General features: G+C 39.0%; 3 protein-coding genes across 3 annotated transcripts; all 3 read left to right on the top strand.

Annotated features, from left to right (window-relative positions):
- The first annotated feature begins 7045 nt into the window (after positions 1 to 7045).
- LOC141005898 (lysozyme g-like) lies at positions 7046 to 9604 on the top strand. Its single transcript, XM_073477959.1, has 5 exons — positions 7046 to 7128; positions 8387 to 8464; positions 8637 to 8833; positions 8919 to 9069; positions 9155 to 9604. Exons 1-5 carry the CDS (start codon positions 7074 to 7076, stop codon positions 9289 to 9291), a joined length of 618 nt encoding a protein of 205 aa, XP_073334060.1. The 5' UTR covers positions 7046 to 7073; the 3' UTR covers positions 9292 to 9604.
- A 943-nt stretch (positions 9605 to 10547) lies between these two features.
- Positions 10548 to 12945, top strand: LOC141006113 (lysozyme g-like). Its single transcript, XM_073478238.1, has 5 exons — positions 10548 to 10661; positions 11766 to 11843; positions 11966 to 12162; positions 12248 to 12398; positions 12490 to 12945. Exons 1-5 carry the CDS (start codon positions 10658 to 10660, stop codon positions 12624 to 12626), a joined length of 567 nt encoding a protein of 188 aa, XP_073334339.1. The 5' UTR covers positions 10548 to 10657; the 3' UTR covers positions 12627 to 12945.
- A 4696-nt stretch (positions 12946 to 17641) lies between these two features.
- On the top strand, positions 17642 to 20688 carry LOC140992764 (lysozyme g-like). The gene is made up of 5 exons (XM_073462770.1): positions 17642 to 17718; positions 19500 to 19577; positions 19700 to 19896; positions 19982 to 20132; positions 20224 to 20688. Exons 1-5 carry the CDS (start codon positions 17715 to 17717, stop codon positions 20358 to 20360), a joined length of 567 nt encoding a protein of 188 aa, XP_073318871.1. The 5' UTR covers positions 17642 to 17714; the 3' UTR covers positions 20361 to 20688.
- The last annotated feature ends 843 nt before the right edge of the window (positions 20689 to 21531 follow it).

The following is a 21531-nucleotide window of genomic DNA, read 5'->3' as shown; positions in this document are numbered from 1 at the left end:
CTCTCTGTGTCAAAGCAACATTTCTTCAATGCTAAATCTGTTCAATGTTAAGGGAAAGTGTTAATACTTCATTTCACAGGTCCAGAAATTTCATGGTAAGTAGGTGGTTATTATAGAGCAATGTATTTGAAATTTATTTGAAATTACCCTCAAATTACCACAACAATTACCTCAAAATCCATTGAAATTACCCCAATATTATTTTAAATATGAATATTCTGCTTTTTCCCAACAAGCAGTTAATAACTAGCTGCTAATTCTTTTCATACATTTCCAGGAAACTTCAAACTGCTTTCTGCTTAACTTCTGTTGATCATGCCATTTTGATTTGCGAGTAGTTTCTGTCCAACTTCCCCTTTACCTCGATTTACTACCCTGCAGAAGTTGGGCAGATACAAGATGGAAATTAAGCTGCAACAATTCATTTCGATTTTGTTGCCTGCTGAGATTAAAAAGGCAAAGAAATTACCACTGGTTATAAATCATGTTGGGGTATTTACAACAAACTTTGAGGTAAATAATGTGGTATTTGGGGATCATTTCAAAGAAAATTCTACTGGAAAAATTTGCAGACCTGTAAAATTAAGTGCTGTTGGGAAAGTAAAAGTTAAGCTGCACATAAACCTTGAAGTTCTGCCCGAACATGATCACAGATCTGCAGAGAAGATGGACACATCATGTGTAGAAAATAACAAAAGCATCTTTAAATTTACTTTGTTGGCTGTCGTCTTTAGTAATGCCATTTTATTGTTTTAATATACAACCACATTTTGTTCACAGCTGTTGACATGCTGTCAATTAAAATAAAACCACACAAATATTGGCAACACTTCTTCGATATAAATATAAAACACTATTGACTCTTGCACATGTGAGTCTTCAAACTTGACAGACATGAAAATATCTGCAAAGAATAGATGAACACTGGAGAACTAAAAGCTAAATGATGGTGTCTGTTTTGTTTCATCTCTGGTTTAGTCTTTTAGCTTCTGGTCGCTGTTGCTGGCTCGGCCTACAGGAAACTCATGATCAGTTCACACAATCTGCTATAAACTTATATGGGACCACATATCAACATTTATGTGGAGTTCATCTGACCTGACCACCACATCCACCACAGATATCGGAAAATCAGAAGACAATATTTGGAGCAAATTTACCTGTATAAAGGTAAAACATGGTTAACCTAAGGTAAAAAACAAACAAACAAACAAAAAAACACTGAATACCTACTTAGCAGATTTTAAAATATCTGCCAAATATCAGGGGGTTCATTAACTTATTGTATAAGGAATAAAAATGAACAATAATATTTTATATAACATTTACGGTCAGTCACTTAGGATAAAAGCGTCAGCAAAATAAATGTAAAAACAAAAAAAAGGAACATACACTTGCATTCACTGCTGTGGCTGTTTAACAACCTGCTGCAGTAACAGTCAGTGAGGGCTGTTTCTTGTAAATCAGCTGCTTCCACCTGATTTTCTCCACTTTCTCTCCACTGGCAACCATCCAGGCCTGCTGAATGAGCCCCTCTGCAGGCGAGAAATAGAATAGCAGCCAAGATGAAGAAGTCATAGTTAAACCAGAAGTAAACATACCAGTGTACAGAGGGACACTGCTGCAGCTCTGCAGCGTCAGAGGAGGAAGCAGGAAACATGGGTGAGTGTTTGTGTTGTTTGACTGTTGGTAGAAAACGACTTCTAGCTGTGAATGTGCCTGTGGTATAAAAGAAACACTGGAATACTTAGAAACAATGTGTTATCACTTTATAACTTTATAGCAATCAAAAGTACATAGGATCTGTCTTTTTCTGATGCCAAGGAAGGCACGGTAAAGCCAGGAGCTACACTTGTCCGTCGTATTTATTCAAACCATAGATCCATGGTTCAAACCCTTTTGAGCGGTGATGTATTTAGTGACGCAAGGCGTATTTCGTGACGTAATGACGTGGCTCTACGGTGGCCCCGTGTCCCTTGGAAAAGCAAATGTTTCTTCAAAGGTTCTCAAGTAGCAACAACTCCGAACTAGCACCGGTTTTAATATAACGCCATTGGCACTGGCACCAGCTAGGAACTAGCACCGGAACCACCAGTATAACTCCATGCTCACACCAGAGAGTGTAAAGAGGACGCTGTGCTGCTGCTCTCACATTCCAGTTTCAAGTCAAATCAAATCAAATCAAATCAGATCAATTTTGGCCTGCTGAATGAGCCCCTCTGCAGGCGAGAAATAAAATAGCAGCCAAGATGAGGAAGTCATAGTTAAACCAGAAGTAAACATACCAGTATAATTACAGGTGTACTGCTTTGCTTATACCAAAGAGTGTAAAGAGGGACACAGTGCTGCAGCTCTCACATTCCAGTTTCAAGTCAAGTCAAGTCAAATCGAATCAAATCAATTTTATGTATTTATGATTTTATTTATATAGCCCAATATCACAATCACATTTTCTCAGTGGGCTTTACAATCTGTACAGTGAACGACATCCTCTGTCCTTAGACCCTCGATTCGAGTGAGGAAAAACTTGATGTGTTGAGAAAAAACAACCTTTTAACAGGGGAAAAAAAGAAGATGGAAGAAACCACAGAGGAGTGATCCCTCTCTCAGGACCCATGACCTCCTCTCCACCATGGTGACCTGGAAGAGAGCAGGCCACACAAAATAATTAGCGGTAAAACAGGGGCCTGAGGTCCATCAGAAGGGAGCCTGAGTGAAAAGAGAGGAAGAGGAGGAGGAGAAAGCTTTAGAGAGTGAGAGAGCGACAGAGGTTGCAGCTTGTGGGAACAGAAAACATAAACAAAAGTTAGAGAAATGCAGTGTTAGTCAGAATAAACAGATTGTTTCTTGTCGGCAGGACAATGTGAATTCTGATACTATAGGTAACTCACTGAGACTGAGACTGACCCACTGAAGAAGCTAGTAATTGAAGTCAAGGACTAATTAGAGATTAAGTCAAAGAAGTGAGTTCTGAGTTTAGATTTAAAGACGTCAATAGAGCCAGATTGTCTGATGTCAGCTGGGAGGTTATTCCAGAGGATGGTGGCCCGATAGTAAAAAGCCCTGCAGCCAGCTGACTTCTTCTTAACCCTGGGAACCGTCAGGAGCCCTGAATTTTGAGAGCGTAATGCACAAGGTGGAATATAGTGGACCCTCAGAGGAGGAAGCAGGAAAGATGGGTGAGTGTTTGTGTTTATTTACTGTTTTAACTGTGAATGTGCTTGTGGTATAAACACACAACCATGACTTCCCTAAGAAAGAAGCCCTGTAATACTTATTAATCTACCTTCATATGAAGTCTTCATATTTAAAGGGAATACTGCACTGTTCCTGTCTTTAACCCTTTTGTTGAATTGTATTGATTGTTGGAGCTACTGTGGTGCCAGGCATGATGTGTACATACACTCACATGCATTGTGCTAATTTAGATGTGCAGGTGTGTTGATGAAAAATAGTCAGGTAAACTGAATATTTGCAGGTTATGGAAACATCGTGACAGTTGAAACTACTGAGACCAACTGCAGCGAGTTTGAGGACGGGGGAATCTAGTACAGAGGTGGTTTACAGAGTTTAGCTGCTGTTAGACCGTCACTGGTTCCTCGTTTAGTCATGCAGCTAATGTGAGCAGCCTCATTAGATGACTAATGTTCTGCCTGGGGTTGCCAGGAGCCAAACCCAGCATAAAGCCACCTAGATTATCTATTATAGTACTGTAATCCCTGTTGTCAAATAGGCAGCCATCAGTCTTTGGTCCTGTGTTTTGCCAGCCCTCTGATCGTTTAATCAGCTGTCTTCAGTGGAACCTAATTCACTACACTACACATCACTCACCATCACTCTTCACTGGTTGTTGCTCAGCTTTGTTCTCATTTTGTCTCTGCAGGAGGGATAGCAGCCTACAATAACAGGGGATGGAAACGTCCATTCCTATGAAAAAGTTGACGGCAGCACAACAGGTGGAGACTACTCCAATGATGTTGTTGCCAGAGCTCAGTGGTACAAAACCATTTAAGGCTTTCAAGAGCTAACGCTGTCCAAAACACAAACCTCTTACAAACTCTTACAGTTCATGATGATGATGTGTGCACTGTGTCAACATAATGCAAAGCAAAACTTCTGATGATATCACTGTATCCTTGTTAATGACTGTAACTGCACTGCTGTTGAGGCTGCTTCATGATTTACATGATTTACTTAATACTGTTCTTATATTACATTGATTACTGCAATTTGTTTCAGCTGCTTACAAAGTGAGAGATATGATAAAGTCATGGTGTGTCACTGCTCTGTGAGGCTGCACTAAGGCACATTTGTGCTTTAAGCTACACGGTACCTTCAGCATGCTAACATTTTTGTCATCTAATAATGTTTGATTTTGTTTTTTGGACTCAGTATTAAAGCTTGCTCTTTGTTCATTTACCCACCTGTCTCTGTGTGTGTGTCTTGCACAAGGGCGTAGGTTTGGTCTCAGCTTTGGTAGTGACATTACCAGGGGTGGACTGGGACAAAAATTCAGCTCTGGCATTTTCTGTCCAGACCAGCCCACTATATTATCAGCGGACACCACGAAGAAGTCCACAAATCTCGTGGCGTCCTTTCTCACACATACTACAAAGGAGAGTCATATTCCTTGATAGCAGTTAACAAATAAAGCACGTAGCTATGAACTCAAGGACTAAAACTGACAGCTATAGCAATCAACCAATCAATCTTTGTTCATTATAGTGTCAAATCACAACAGAAGTTATGTTATGACCAGGGGTGGGACGAGACTAACGGGAAGAACCCAAAACCAGAGACGGGGTGGAGTTTTTCTCACATCATTACTTACATTTGCACAACAGTTGGTGCATTTCTCAAAACAATTAGTACAAACTGCAAAACTTTGTTGATAACCTGCAAAAGCATGTCACATGCTCAAAATAGAGGTCATTCCTCAAAACCAAGTATTCCTATCAATGAAAGTGTGTGTGTCCTGACACCATCATTTATGAACAAGGTAGTCAAATGGCTTTGTCGTGTTTTCATTAGGACACTTTACTAGTGTTTCCCAATGCAAAAAAGCCAGATCTTTGTGACCTGAAAATGCTCAAGACTATACACTCACACTATACACAGCCATTTGAAAACTACAGTAAAAGTAACACATTTACACACAAATTATACCTATTAGTTATCACCTCAGTAAACAATAAATGAATTGAAAGATTACAATAAATTAAATGGTAAATATTGCAAATTAAATTTATTATTTGCTATAGGTTTACTTGTGTTTTGTATCTCTGTTTACAGCTCATCAGGCCACGTGAATGTTTACTGTTGCTATGGCAACAAGAGACCGCTGACGTTAGCATCTGTTAGCTAGCTTAGCTAAATCATCTGAACAATAATAACCCATAATATCACAATTCGGCGTATTTGAACAAAATCAACCACAACTACCAACAGTCACAGCCCTTTAACTCTGGGCTGATGTGCTGCCACATGTTAGACTGTCAAAGTTAGAAAATAACGACTTCAGTCCCTGAGGAGCTACGTTAGCATTAGCGGCAGCTACGTTAGCATTAGCGGCAGCTACGTTAGCATTAGCGGCAGCTGCATTCATCAGTATGCAGTTAGTGAGGTCGCATCACATTCAATGTAAAAACGTTTTTTTACTTTGTTTTGGACATGTCTCAAACATTTAGCCGAGCCAGCCCCAGGCTAACGTTACTGACCCTGTCTGCCTCCACTCGCTCATCATCGTCAGGTCCTCCTCCCTCGTCTCCCGGCGCAGCAGCACCTGTGGCTGCTGGCGGGTCGGTGTCACTGGTCCCGGCACCAAAAAGCTCCGTCAACTTCGCACATTTAGCAGCCTCCACCTCCAGAGACTTCAACTTTTTAATCGCTGTTTCTCAGCTGTTTCTTCCTCTTATCCATTTCAAGTAGCGGACACAGTTTGGAAGATGCTCACTACTACCACTCACTAACGTTACTACTGGCTCAGCAGCAGACAAATATTGGTAGTGACTATTTTGCAATCCTCGAACATTGGTTGTGACATGTCACGACCATCTATATAGAAACCTACGCCCATGGTCTTGCATTTGGGTCATTTTGTGTAAATTCCGACACCATGAAGCTCTAAACTAAATTCAAGGCAAGTCATCAATTAGTTGAGACATTTCAGTCAGGACCAGCAGACAGAGCCGTGCTGCTAGGGTGGCAAAAAATTAACATCTTCCACACTGACAGTAGCATATGCAGTATATTCTGTTTTAGCTTGCTCCAAGCCAGCATTAAACATGCCTGAAGTGTACACAAAACTCTGTTTTTTTAAGGATTGATTGATTAATTGTTATAAAATTACCTCCAATTAAGACAGAGTCTGTGCTAGATGCTTTTGACGTTGGGCGGATGCTTGAAAAGAGAGGATGATATATTGTGACTGAGCACCTTTTCTTAATAATCTGGAAGAAATAACATGATGTGTGAAGGAAAATGTACACTCCCATTTTTTATGACTGTTTTTTTCAGCACTTATGTAACCTTTTCCCTCTGATTTTAGTCACACCCTCCATTGATTTGTTTCCCTTCTGATTCAAATGTCTAGTTCTGTATGCAGATGGATAGATGGATAGATAGATGGATGGATAGATAAGATAGATAAGATAGATAGATAGATTGATAAGATAGATAACTTTATTAATGCCCAAGGGGAAATTAGGTTGTGGCGGTACTGGCCATAAAATGCTTACAGGCCAGCCCAACCTACATAAAAATATAAACCAAAAACATGTAAATCTAGGCGGAATGCCCAATGTCTACTTGGACAATAAACCAATAACAAATACTTCTTCTGGGTATAATAAACAAATGCCTCCTACAAGCCCCGGGGATATAAAATGGTAAACTGAAGGTGTATAGGGGCTTGGGTTTCAAGGGGTTCCCGAATAAACACAGTTTCCTCACTAGAATGATGTGGGCAGCCATGATTGGCTGGGAGGGAAATACCCCAAGCTGCTTCCACTCCTCAATCAGGAGTCAGTCTCCCCACCCTGCGCACAGGCGATCTTAATCCCCTGCAATTAGTCATGAGGGATTTTGAAAATCAGCACAAAACAAAGAGAAAACAAGACATTTGCAGTCGTAAGTGATTTAATATCTCTTTGGCCTTGTAAAAAGAGCAAAGTTTAATGCGTGATGTTACACGTTAACATGAACACAGATGTCATCTGAGGTCTCAGTGTTTCAGTTTCAGTATTGTGCAGCACATACAATAAAAGTATGAGCAGATGACTTTCACGGTGCCTGTTGTCCTAAATGCTGAACTTTTAACTGTTTCCTCTTTAGTCTGAATTTGAAAACTTGAAATTAGTTTAAACTAGTGAAATGTCATTCATACTGACAGCAAATACCTGTGGCCTGTAATTTAATGCAGCAAAAATAAAAATTGGTGATAGATATACAAAGGTTTAATGGGAATAAATGATAGAAGTAAAGAAATGTCTTACATATTCTTCATTTGAACTACTTACTAGAGGTCAGCCACCAATAATGACAGACTATCACATGCACTGTACCTGCAACATGAGAGTTGGGCCAGTGGATAAAATGATTGTGAAGCAAAGGCTGGTGGTTGTAAACTTTTGAAACATATAAAGATACCATTTTGAATTATTATTTAAGTAACGTTGTGTTTACATATATTGGGTGAGATAAAAATCATATTTTCCCAAAAATGGGGAGTTTTTGCCGCCTTGGGATTTATGTCTGTGTTAGCAGGGAATAAAAATCAAACAGAAAATAGTTTTTGGGTTGTACACATGGTTGAATGCATTCATTGCAAGTTGCTAAATTATTGTAATGTAGACTTGGATGCATTATAATTTCTAAATCTCAGTTGTGTCTGCTCCTTTTGACTAATAAACAGCCTACTACAGTAATCTGTAATGAGACACTGAGCTCCAAATAGATAACCTATTAGTGGAGTCACAGTGAAACCAAAAGTAAATATAACAGTATAAATACAGACCACCTCCCTTGTTACACCACAGGGTGAACAGAGGGACACTGTGCTGCAGCTCTCACATTCTAGTTTCAAGGAGACCGTTGGAAGCAGAAGCAGGAAAGATGGGTGGGTGCTTGTGTTATTTTACTCTCGGTAGAACTTGGCTTTTAGCTGTGAACGCGCTTGTGGTATAAACACACAACCAGGGAATAATTTCTTATCACTTTAACTTTACATGAAATCTTTACTTCCAAACTTAAAACACTAATGCACTTTATCTGTCTTTAACCTTATTCTTTTATTTTTATTTGACTGTAATAGTAAATTCCACTTGCATTGTGCTAATTTAAATGTGGAGGTGTATTGAAAACAATCTAACAAACTGAACATTTGCAGGTTACGGAAACATCATGAATGTTGAAACCACTGGTGCTTCATGGCAAACATCGCAGCAGGACAGACTGGGATTCTCAGGTAAAGTCTGCAGTAGACAAAGACAGGAGCTGATACAATCACAAATGATAGAATAAGTCATCGTGTAGCTTTCATCATCTGCATCCACAGTGTTTGATGGATTGACAGAGAAAGAGATGCATTTGTTGTGCTGATGCTATAATTCTGTTCTCTGTCTGATTTATCTCTAAAGGTGTGCAGGCATCACACCGGATGGCAGAGATTGATGAAGGCAGAATGGAAAAGTACAGGTCTAAAATCAACAGTGTTGGAGGTAAATATGGAATCGATCCAGCTCTCATCGCTGCCATCATCTCCAGAGAGTCCAGGGCTGGAAATCAACTAAATGGTGGCTGGGGAGATGGGGGTAACGCCTGGGGACTGATGCAGGTCATAACAAAGACTACTCTTTTACTCATGTCCTCTTAGTTGAGCCTCACAGTCCAATACAATAACAGCAGTCCCATTTCTGTAGGTTGACGTGAATCCACAAGGAGGTGGACACACTGCACGGGGTGCATGGGACAGTGAGGAACACCTCTGCCAAGCCACGGAGATCTTGGTTTATTTCATCGGACGGATCAGCAACAAATTTCCTGGCTGGAACACAGAGCAGAAGCTGAAAGGTTTGTTTTATTGAACCAGTATGCTCACACATCACTCACCATCTCTCTTCACTGTTTGCTCATTGCACTCATTTTGTCTCTGCAGGAGGGATAGCAGCCTACAATATGGGGGATGGAAACGTCCATTCCTATGAAAATGTTGACGGTAGCACAACAGGTGGAGACTACTCCAATGATGTTGTTGCCAGAGCTCAGTGGTACAAAACCAATAAAGGCTTCTAACAGCTGAAGCTGTCCAAAACACAAACCTATAAAAAGACTTGCAGTTCATGATGATGATGTGTGCACTGTGTCAACATAATGCAAAGCAAAACTTCTGATGATATCTCTGTTTATTGAGCTGAGAGCTGTCGTCATTTGCAGAAAGGAGAAAAGAAATATTTACTGTATCCTTGTTAATGACTGTAACTGCACTGCTGTTGAGGCTGCTTCATGATTTACATGATTTCCCTAATACTGTTCTTTTACTACATTGATTATTGCAATTTGTTTCAGCTGCAAATGAGAGATGTAATAAAGTCCTGTTGTGTCACCACTCTGAGTCAAAGAGACATTTTTACAATGTCACATCAGTGTAATAAAGAGGGAAAGTTAAAAAAAAAAGGGAAATTGCACATAAACCTTGACAAATTATGTGATGAAATAAAAAACTTTCCATCAGAGAAACCCACATCTCCTATGAACTGCATCCATTAGCTGTCATGTTTGGGAATATTGTTCCTTTATTTGTTTAGAACCACTTGATTTTTTTTCTCAGCTTTTGAAATGCTGTTAGTTAAAAAAACAAACAAATGAAGGTAACGTTTCTTATATATACATGTAAATATAAAAGACTGAATTTAACCATGAGAGTAACCCACAATAGGTAGTACTATTTGGATTTCTATAACTGAAAAAGTACACAGGGGATTCAAGTTAACCATGACTAACATTAATGTGTTGGAAACCTTTGAGCTTTGTATGAACAGTGTCTTTCTTCCCTCTGGATCCTGAGGACAGTCAAATGTAAAGTATAAACTACTGTGCCCCTACAAAAAAGTAGTATACTTCAAGTAAATTCAAGTATCAGTTCAAGTATACTTCCGTAGTCTACTTTCTGTAGTAAGTACAATAAAATCTATGTACTAATAGTGTACTTGTATGTGTGCTACTTCCGTACCTCTCGGGACTAAATTGGCCCACTTTTGTTTTATAAAAGTAAACTTCCGAGTATACTTTAAGTGTAAGATTAGTAAACTTTACACAAGTACACAACTATTTTAACAACTGAGTTTTATTTTGTACTGCAACTATACTGTGAACTAAAAGTCAAATAGGTACTGGTTTTGTACTCTTAGCCCAGTTTTTAGTTGATAAAATGATGTATTGTCTTCACTGGCAAACCATCCAGGCCTGTTGAACAAAGCCCTCTGCAGGCGAGAAGTAGAACAGCAGCCAAGATGAGGAAGTCGTAGTGAGACCAGAAGTAAACCACCAGTATAAGTACTGGTGCACTGCCGGCTCACACCCGAGAGCGAACAGAGGGACACTGTGCTGCAGCTCTCACATTCCAGTCTCAAGTGGACCATCAGAGGAGAAAGCAGGAAACATGGGTGAGTGTTTGTGTTGTTTGACTGTTGGTAGAACTTGACTTCTAGCTGTGAACTTGCTTGTGATATAAACAAAACGAAACTAAAATACTTACTCACAAGAAACAATAGTGTGTGTTATCACTTTGTATCTTTATATAAAATCATTTCAAGTTATCACTGTAATGGACTGTATCTGTCTTGAACCTTTATTATTTCGTTTAGTTGTACTTTCGTAGTTGTACTTTCGTAGTAGTGCCAGGTATGCTGTACACACCCACAATACTGTGCCTCTTGTTTGTAAAGATGTGCAGGCTTATGTAACTGTACACTCCCTTAAAGTTCCCATGAAGTCAGAATTGCTGTTTTTATCTCATGTCTTGCCCTTTATCTCACCTATACATCAGTATCAGGTAACAGTGGCCAAAAAAGGCTGTTGCACATATATTTTTAATGGCAGAGTTTGTAACTTCCTGAAAAAGAACAGGGAGTCAAAAAAATAAGGAAGGGACTTAAATATTGCATAGGAACTTTGAGACTTTTACTCAAGTACTATTCATATGGGTGACTTTAACGTTTACTAAATTAATATTTTTATGACTTTTGGGTACTTTTTACAACACTTCTTAAAATATGATATTAATTTGAGGCCATGTCGCACACATTAGAGGCATCTCTTCAACAAAGGTCATAGGACTTAGATATGTGGGGTTGCAAGTCTGCTTGTCCATGCATCATCAAGATGTCTTTGTCGTGTATTGCTGTCGTGATGTCCACTGAAGTAAGCAGGCTAACCAGCTAGCCCCCTAGCCACGTTGTACCCCAAGAGGTGATAGTCTGTTAGAAAAGATCACCAACGCTGGCCTGTCGCTCTGAACTCACAGTCCGGGCAGAGTAAGCTAATAGGAGCATTACCTGCATGGCTAGCTGAGCTTAGTAACTAATGTCAGCTACATTTAGCAGCAGTTTGCAGTTACTCGGGTCATATACTACTCTTTATTTGTTTCTGGAATTAATTCGACAGGTTGCCAGTTCTTACATATAGCACCTTTTAAAGTCCACATGCTTTACGTTAATTTAAATGTGCAGGTGTGTTGAAAAACAATCTAATAAACTGAACATTTGCAGGTTATGGAAACATCATGGATGTTGAAACTACTGGTGCCTCAGAGAAAACAGCTCGGCAGGATGGGCTGGGATACACAGGTAAACTCTACAGTAGACAAACACAGGAGCTGATTAGATCAAAAATTGTAGGAAAACTAATTTTATAGTCTTCATCATCATTGTTAGGCCATAATCCTGTTCTGTCTGATTTCTCTCTTAAGGTGTGAAGGCATCACACAAGATGGCAGAGACTGATGCCGGCAGAATGGAAAAGTACAGGTCTAAAATCAACAGTGTTGGAGGTAAATATGGAATCGATCCAGCTGTCATCGCTGCCATCATCTCCAGAGAGTCCAGGGCTGGAAATGCACTTAAGGATGGCTGGGGAGATGGGGGTAACGCCTGGGGACTGATGCAGGTTGTAACAAATACTTTTCTTTTACTCATGTCCTCTTAGTTGAGCCTCACAGTCCAATACAATAACAGCAGTCCCAATACTGTAGGTTGACGTGAATCCACAAGGAGGTGGACACACTGCACGGGGCGCATGGGACAGTGAGGAACACCTCTGCCAAGGCACCGAGATCTTAGTTGATTTTATCAAACAGATCACCAACAAATTACCTGGCTGGACCAAGGAGCAGCAGCTGAAAGGTTTGTTTTATTGAACCAGTACGCTCACACATCACTCACCACCTCTCTTCACTGTTTGTTGCTCAGCTTTGTTCTCATTTTGTCTCTGCAGGAGGGATAGCAGCCTACAATATGGGGGCTGGAAACGTCCGCACCGTTGAACGTGTTGATGTCGGCTCAACAGGTGGAGACTACTCCAATGATGTTGTTGCCAGAGCTCAGTGGTACAAAACCAATAAGGGCTATTAACAGCATAAACCTCTAAAGGAAGTTGATGTTGATGTGTGCCCCGCGTTTAATCATATAAATGAAACTAATGCAAAGCTAAACCACTAATGACATATCTGTTTGTTGAGCTGAGGGCTCAGTGTGAACTCTAGTTGAGATAATTTGAAGAAATGTAAGGAGAAAAGTAATATTCACTGTATCCTTGTTTAAGACTGTAACTGCACTGCTGTTGAGGCTGCTTCATGATTTACTTAATACTGATGATTTACTGCATCGATTATCGCAATTAATTTCAGCTGCTTTCAAAGTAAGGGATATAATAAAAACATGTAGTGTCACAGCTCTCTTTGTCAAAGCAACATTTCTTCAATGCTAAATCTGTTCAATCTAAAGGGAAAGTGGTAATACTTCATTTCACAGGTCCAGAAATGTCATTGTAAGTAGGTGGTTATTATAGAGCAATGTAATTGAAATTTCTTTGAAATTACCCTCAAATTACCACAATAATTACCTCAAAATCCATTGAAATTACCACAATATTGTTTTAAATATGAATATTATACTTTTTCCCAACAAGCAGTTAATAACTAGCTGCTAATTCTTTTCATACATTTCCAGGAAACTTCACACGGCTTTCTGCTCAACTTCTGTTGATCATGCCATTTTGATTTGCGAGTAGTTTCTGTCCAACTTCCCCTTTACCTCAATTTACTACCCTGCAGAAGTTGGGCAGAAACAAGATGGAAACTAAGCTGCAACAATTCATTTCGATTTAGTGGCCTGCTGAGTTATAGATTAAAATGGCAAAGAAATTACCACTGGTTATAAATCATGTTGGGGTATACACAACAACCTTTGAGGTAAATAATGTGGTATTTGGGGATCATTTCAAAGAAAATTCTAATGTACTTACTGGAAAAATTTGCAGACCTGTAAAATTAAGTGCTGTTGGGAAAGTAAAAGTTAAGTTGCACATGAACCTTGAAGTTCTGCCCGAACATGATCACAGATCTGCAGAGAAGATGGACACATCATGTGTAGAAAAGAACAAAAACATCTACGAATTGACTTTGTTGGCTGTCGTCTTTAGTAATGCCATTTATTATTTTAATTTACAACCACATTTTGTTCACAGCTGTTGACATGCTGTCAATTTTAAAAAAACAACACACAAATAATGCCAACAGTTCTTGGATATAAATATAAAACACTATTTAAAATGAGAGTAACTCACAACACAACAATTCTGGATTTTTATTACTAAGTACAGAGGGGATTCAAGTTGATCATGACCAACATTGCTGTGTTGGAAACCTCTGAGCAGAGTAATAACAGCATCTGTCTCCTCTCAGTGTCCTTAAAGACAGATAAATGTCAAATATAAACCACTATAGCATTGGATGTGAGATGAGACTTCCTGGTAGCAACAACACAGTCAGTAGCTTTTTGTCCTGAATGTGTTTCTGCTGGTAAAAGGCTGAAGACGTTGATTCGGCCTTGTCAGAGTCAGCGGTAGGCGCAGTGGTGCTCCTGGTGCTGCCGCAGGTCCACTTTGTGCTGGAAGCTGTAGAGGCAGCGAGGACAGCGGTAGGGCCGGTCGTCCCTGTGTTTACGGCTGTGGGTGATGAGGTTCGAGCTCTGGCTGAATGCCTTCCCACATATCTGACACACATGAGGCTTCTCCCCTGGCACACAAACACAGAACAGGTCATGTGAATACACAGGATGTTTAATTTGTACACACTGATCTGACGGTTTGAAAGCCAATTACCCAATTTCTACAAGAACAGTAACATTAAACAACAGCAAAAAAAATATCAAAGCCAAAGCTTTATTTATATCACTGAATGCTGAACATCCTCCTCTCTGTTGATGGACATGGAAACAACGAAATCAAATGATCGTGTACCCTGTGCACATATATATGTATATGTATCTATATATATATATATATATGTATGTATATATGTATATATATATATATCTATATATATGTATATGTATATGTATATATATATATGTTTATATATATATATATATATGTATATATATATAAATGTATATATATATATATACATGTATATATATATATATACATGTATATATATATATATACATGTGTATATATATATATATATACAACTCGCGTACACCTGCAAGCTACTGCAACCTAGGCTCAACTGGCTTACTGTGTGTTGTAGCTGTAGCTTGATGTTTAAAACTGCAAGAATAAATGAACAGACTGTATTTATATGCGCTTTTCTAGTCTTACTGACCACTCAAAGCACTTTACAACATTCACCCATTCATACAATGGTGAGAGGCTACCATGCAAGACGCCACCTGCTCATCAGGAGTGATAACCTTTCATATACACATTCCTACAACCCTGGAGGAGCAATTTGGGGTTCAGTACCTTGCTTCAACTTCAACATGTAGACTACGGGTGCCGGGGAATGAACCACCGACACTCTGATTGGTGGACGACCGCTCTCTCTCCTGAGCCACAGAGCATTGATTAACTTATCACTCTGATGGCGCAGCTAGGTTATTTAAGTTATCAACATTTCTTAATACTGATGCCTCTATATGACTGTATCATTAAAACACGTAATGCCTGCCACTGGGTCGGATTCTGGCTTATCCAGGTTAGATCAGTCATAAAATTCAAACTGTTTTTTTATGGCAGAGTGCTGAGGATGTTTTTTATGCAATAAAGTGCATTTGTTTGTTCACACATTTAGAATATTACTTTTTATCTCCTTTCTGCATTCAACAGTTATTCTTCTCCTAACTGGTAACCCACCAGTTATGGATTCTCCATATGAGTTACTGTTGTTCAGAAACATGTTAATAAGCTCTTAAATAGCCTTCTATTTGCTTACAGCTACATTGTAGTCTGTTATACACCCTTTGTACATTAGAAATGTATGTGACCACACAGTTGAGAATATATGGTATGATTGAAAGCTTCAGGACAACTAATGGACCTTGATCACTGTGTTGAAATATCTGTGTACTGCTCAGAGAAAGTAAAAGTCAAGCTGCGACTTAAACGTTGAGACTATCACACAATCACTGATGTACAGGACAAATGACTCATGGAAGAGAGATAACAGCAGTTAACAGAAAACATCCATTTGTTGTCAACTGTCAGTTGTCTCTGCCATCATATTGAATATATAGAACATGGGCTCCCCCTGAGCATATTGATCCAGGGGGTTTGCTTTTCTAGATTTCTGTTTGTTAGATTCTTCTAGTACAGAGGTGGTTTACAGAGTTTAGCTGCTGTTAGACAGTCACTGGTTCCACGTTTAGTCATGCAGCTAATGCGAGCAGCCACATTAGATGACTAATGTTCTGCCTGGGGTTGCCAGGAGCCAAACCCAGCATAAAACTACCTAGATTATCTATTATAGTACTGTAATCCCTGTTGTCAAATAGGCAGCCATCGGTCTTTGGTCCTGTGTTTTGCCAGCCCTCTGATCATTTAATCAGCTGTCTTCAGTGGGACCTAATTCACTACACTACCCTACACATCACTCACCATCACTCTTCACTGGTTGTTTCTCAGCTTTGTTCTCATTTTGTCTCTGCAGGAGGGATAGCAGCCTACAATATGGGGGATGGAATTGTCCATTCCTATGAAAAAGTTGACGGCAGCACAACGGGTGGAGACTACTCCAATGATGTTGTTGCCAGAGCTCAGTGGTACAAAACCATTTAAGGCTTTCAAGAGCTAACGCTGTCCAAAACACAAACCTCTTACAAACTCTTACAGTTCATGATGATGATGTGTGCACTGTGTCAACATAATGCAAAGCAAAACTTCTGATGATATCTCTGTTTATTGAGCTGAGAGCTGTCGTCATTTGCAGAAAGGAGAAAAGAAATAGTCACTGTATCCTTGTTAATGACTGTAACTGCACTGCTGTTGAGGCTGCTTCATGATTTACATGATTTCCCTAATACTGTTCTTTTACTACATTGATTATTGCAATTTGTTTCAGCTGCAAATGAGAGATGTAATAAAGTCCTGTTGTGTCACCGCTCTGAGTCAAAGAGACATTTTTACAATGTTACATCAGTGTAATAAAGAGGGAAAGTTAAAAAAAAAAAAAGGGAAATTGCACATAAACCTTGACAAATTATGTGATGAAATAAAAAACTTTCCATCAGAGAAACCCACATCTCCTATGAACTGCATCCATTAGCTGTCATGTTTGGGAATATTGTTCATTTATTTGTTTAGAACCACTTGATTTTTTTTCTCAGCTTTTGAAATGCTGTTAGTTAAAAAAAACAAACAAATGAAGGTAACGTTTTTTATATATACATGTAAATATAAAAGACTGAATTTAACCATGAGAGTAACCCACAATAGGCAGTACTATTTGGATTTCTATGACTGAAAAAAGTACACAGGGGATTCAAGTTAACCATGACTAACATTACTGTGTTGGAAACCGTTGAGCTTTGTAGGAACAGTGTCTTTCTTCCCTCTGGATCCTGAGGACAGTCAAATGTAAAGTATAAACTACTGTACCCCTACAAAAAAGTATACTAGTATACAATATACTAGTATAAGTATCAGTTCAAGTATATTTCCGTAGTCTACTTTATGTAGTAAGTACAATAAAATCTATGTACTAATAGTGTACTTGTATGTGTGCTACTTCCGTACCTCTCGGGACTAAATTGGCCCACTTTTGTTTTATAAAAGTAAACTTCCGAGTATACTTTAAGTGTAAGATTAGTAGACTTTGAGTACACAACTATTTTAACAACTGAGTTTTATTTTGTACTGCAACTATACTGTGAACTAAAAGTCAAATAGGTACTGGTTTTGTACTCTTAGCCCAGTTTTTAGTTGATAAAATGATGTATTGTCTTCACTGGCAAACCATCCAGGCCTACTGAACAAAGCCCTCTGCAGGCGAGAAGTAGAACAGCAGCCAAGATGAGGAAGTCGTAGTGAGACCAGAAGTAAACCACCAGTATAAGTACTGGTGCACTGCCGGCTCACACCCAAGAGCGTACAGAGGGACACTGTGCTGCAGCTCTCACATTCCAGTCTCAAGTGGACCATCAGAGGAGAAAGCAGGAAACATGGGTGAGTGTTTGTGTTGTTTGACTGTTGGTAGAATCAGAATCAGAATTCCTCTATTTGTCCCGCAAATGGAGAAATTTCTTTGTTACAGCAGCCAACGGTCAGGAATATTACAATAGACAATAATAATAATAAAAAATAAACAATATAATAAAATCAAAAGATAAGAAATAGAATAGACTCGTATATACATAATATTTACAATATGAACAGTGTAATTATACACAGTGTGGGCAGTGTATTTTTATTTACAAATAATAAATATGGGTATTAAAAATTGTCCAGTTAGTGCAAACCAAAGTGAGAATGAGAATGGGATATGTGTAGACTTTGAGTGCACATGTGAGGTCTACTGGGAGCAGTGCTGGTTGTACAGTCTAACAGCAGCAGGAAGGAAGGACCTGCGATACCTCTCCTTCACACACTTGGGGTGTATCAGCCTATCGCTGAACTTGACTTCTAGTTGTGAATGTGCTTGTGTTATAAACAAAAAAAAACTAAAATACTTACTCACAAGAAATAATAGTGTGTGTTATCACTTTGTATCTTTATATAAAATCATTTCAAGTTATTACTTTAATGGACTGTATCTGTCTTGAACCTTTATTATTTCGTTTAGTTGTACTTTCGTAGTAGTGCCAGGTATGCTGTACACACCCACAATACTGTGCCTCTTGTTTGTAAAGATGTGCAGGCTTATGTAACTGTACACTCCCTTAAAGTTCCCATGAAGTCAGAATTGCTGTTTGTATCTCATGTCTTGCCCTTTATCTCACCTATACACCAGTATCAGGTAACAGTGACCAAAAAAGGCTGTTGCACATATATTTTTAATGGCAGTTAAGAGTTTGTAACTTCCTGAAAAAGAACAGGGAGTCAAAAAAAGAAGGAAGGGACTTGGCGTAATCAAATATTGCATAGGAGCCAACTCTATTGTAATCTAATGGACATGCATGGACTGGACCAACCAGTCATTACCCATTAGTCATTAGTGTGTTCTTTCATTTGAGTCAGAAATGACAAATATTGGATCCAATAATCAGCCTGGCTAATAATTGGTCAACTCACATACAGTATAGATGTGCATCTAAATATATGTATTATTTACTTTAACTTGTACTTTTGATACTTAAGTACATTTAGTGCCAGAAAATTACTTTTGATACTTCACTACTCTTAATATCAGCAACTTTGAGACTTTTACTCAAGTACTATTCATATGGGTGACTTTCACGTTTACTAAATTAATATTTTTATGACTTTTGGGTACTTTTTACAACACTTCTTAAAATATGATATTAATTTGAGGCCATGTCGCACACATTAGAGGCATCTCTTCAACAAAGGTCATAGGACTTAGATATGTGGGGTTGCAAGTCTGCTTGTCCATGCATCATCAAGATGTCTTTGTCGTGTGTTGCAGTGATGTCCACTGAAGTAAGCAGGCTAACCAGCTAGCCCCCTAGCCACGTTGTACCCCAGGAGGTGATAGTCTGTTAGAAAAGATCACCAACGCTGGCCTGTCGCTCTGAACTCACAGTCCGGGCAGAGTAAGCTAATAGGAGCATTACCTGCATGGCTAGCTGAGCTTAGTAACTAATGTCCGCTACATTTAGCAGCAGTTTGCAGTTACTCGGGTCATATACTACTCTTTATTTGTTTCTGGAATTAATTCGACAGGTTGCCAGTTCTTACATATAGCACCTTTTAAAGTCCACATGCTTTACGTTAATTTAAATGTGCAGGTGTGTTGAAAAACAATCTAATAAACTGAACATTTGCAGGTTATGGAAACATCATGGATGTTGAAACTACTGGTGCCTCAGAGAAAACAGCTCGGCAGGATGGGCTGGGATACACAGGTAAACTCTACAGTAGACAAACACAGGAGCTGATTAGATCAAAAATTGTAGGAAAACTAATTTTATAGTCTTCATCATCATTGTTAGGCCATAATCCTGTTCTGTCTGATTTCTCTCTTAAGGTGTGAAGGCATCACACAAGATGGCAGAGACTGATGCCGGCAGAATGGAAAAGTACAGGTCTAAAATCAACAGTGTTGGAGGTAAATATGGAATCGATCCAGCTGTCATCGCTGCCATCATCTCCAGAGAGTCCAGGGCTGGAAATGCACTTAAGGATGGCTGGGGAGATGGGGGTAACGCCTGGGGACTGATGCAGGTTGTAACAAATACTTTTCTTTTACTCATGTCCTCTTAGTTGAGCCTCACAGTCCAATACAATAACAGCAGTCCCAATACTGTAGGTTGACGTGAATCCACAAGGAGGTGGACACACTGCACGGGGCGCATGGGACAGTGAGGAACACCTCTGCCAAGGCACCGAGATCTTAGTTGATTTTATCAAACAGATCACCAACAAATTACCTGGCTGGACCAAGGAGCAGCAGCTGAAAGGTTTGTTTTATTGAACCAGTATGCTCACACATCACTCACCATCTCTCTTCACTGTTTGTTGCTCAGCTTTGTTCTCATTTTGTCTCTGCAGGAGGGATAGCAGCCTACAATATGGGGGCTGGAAACGTCCGCACCGTTGAACGTGTTGATGTCGGCTCAACAGGTGGAGACTACTCCAATGATGTTGTTGCCAGAGCTCAGTGGTACAAAACCAATAAGGGCTATTAACAGCACAAACCTCTAAAGGAAGTTGATGTTGATGTGTGCCCCACGTTTAATCATATAAATGAAACTAATGCAAAGCTAAACCACTAATGACATATCTGTTTGTTGAGCTGAGGGCTCAGTGTGAACTCTAGTTGAGATAATTTGAAGAAATGTAAGGAGAAAAGTAACATTCTCTGTATCCTTGTTTAAGACTGTAACTGCACTGCTGTTGAGGCTGCTTCATGATTTACATGATTTACTTAATACTGATGATTTACTGCATCGATTATCGCAATTAATTTCAGCTGCTTTCAAAGTGAGGGATATAATAAAAACATGTAGTGTCACAGCTCTCTTTGTCAAAGCAACATTTCTTCAATGCTAAATCTGTTCAATCTAAAGGGAAAGTGGTAATACTTCATTTCACAGGTCCAGAAATGTCATGGTAAGTAGGTGGTTATTATAGAGCAATATAATTGAAATTTCTTTGAAATTACCCTCAAATTACCACAATAATGACCTCAAAATCCATTGAAATTACCACAATATTGTTTTAAATATGAATATTCTGCTTTTTCCCAACAGGCAGTTAATAAGTAGCTGCTAATTCTTTTCATACATTTCCAGGAAACTTCAAACTGGTTTCTGCTTAACTTCTGTTGATCATGCCATTTTGATTTGCGAGTAGTTTCTGTCCAACTTCCCCTTTACCTCAATTTACTACCCTGCAGAAGTTTGGCAGAAACAAGATGGAAACTAAGCTGCAACAATTCATTTCGATTTAGTGGCCTGCTGAGTTATAGATTAAAATGGCAAAGAAATTACCACTGGTTATAAATCATGTTGGGGTATACACAACAACCTTTGAGGTAAATAATGTGGTATTTGGGGATCATTTCAAAGAAAATTCTAATGTACTTACTGGAAAAATTTGCAGACCTGTAAAATTAAGTGCTGTTGGGAAAGTAAAAGTTAAGTTGCACATGAACCTTGAAGTTCTGCCCGAACATGATCACAGATCTGCAGAGAAGATGGACACATCATGTGTAGAAAAGAACAAAAACATCTATGAATTGACTTTGTTGGATGTCGTCTTTAGTAATGCCATTTATTATTTTAATTTACAACCACATTTTGTTCATAGCTGTTGACATGCTGTCAATTTAAAAAACAACACACAAATAATGCCAAC

The sequence above is a fragment of the Pagrus major genome, chromosome 1 (assembly GCF_040436345.1).
Source record: "Pagrus major chromosome 1, Pma_NU_1.0".
NCBI classification, from domain to species: Eukaryota; Metazoa; Chordata; class Actinopteri; order Spariformes; family Sparidae; genus Pagrus; species Pagrus major.
Note: the sequence above shows the minus strand (reverse complement) of the source record. Positions and strands in the feature narration are given on the sequence as shown.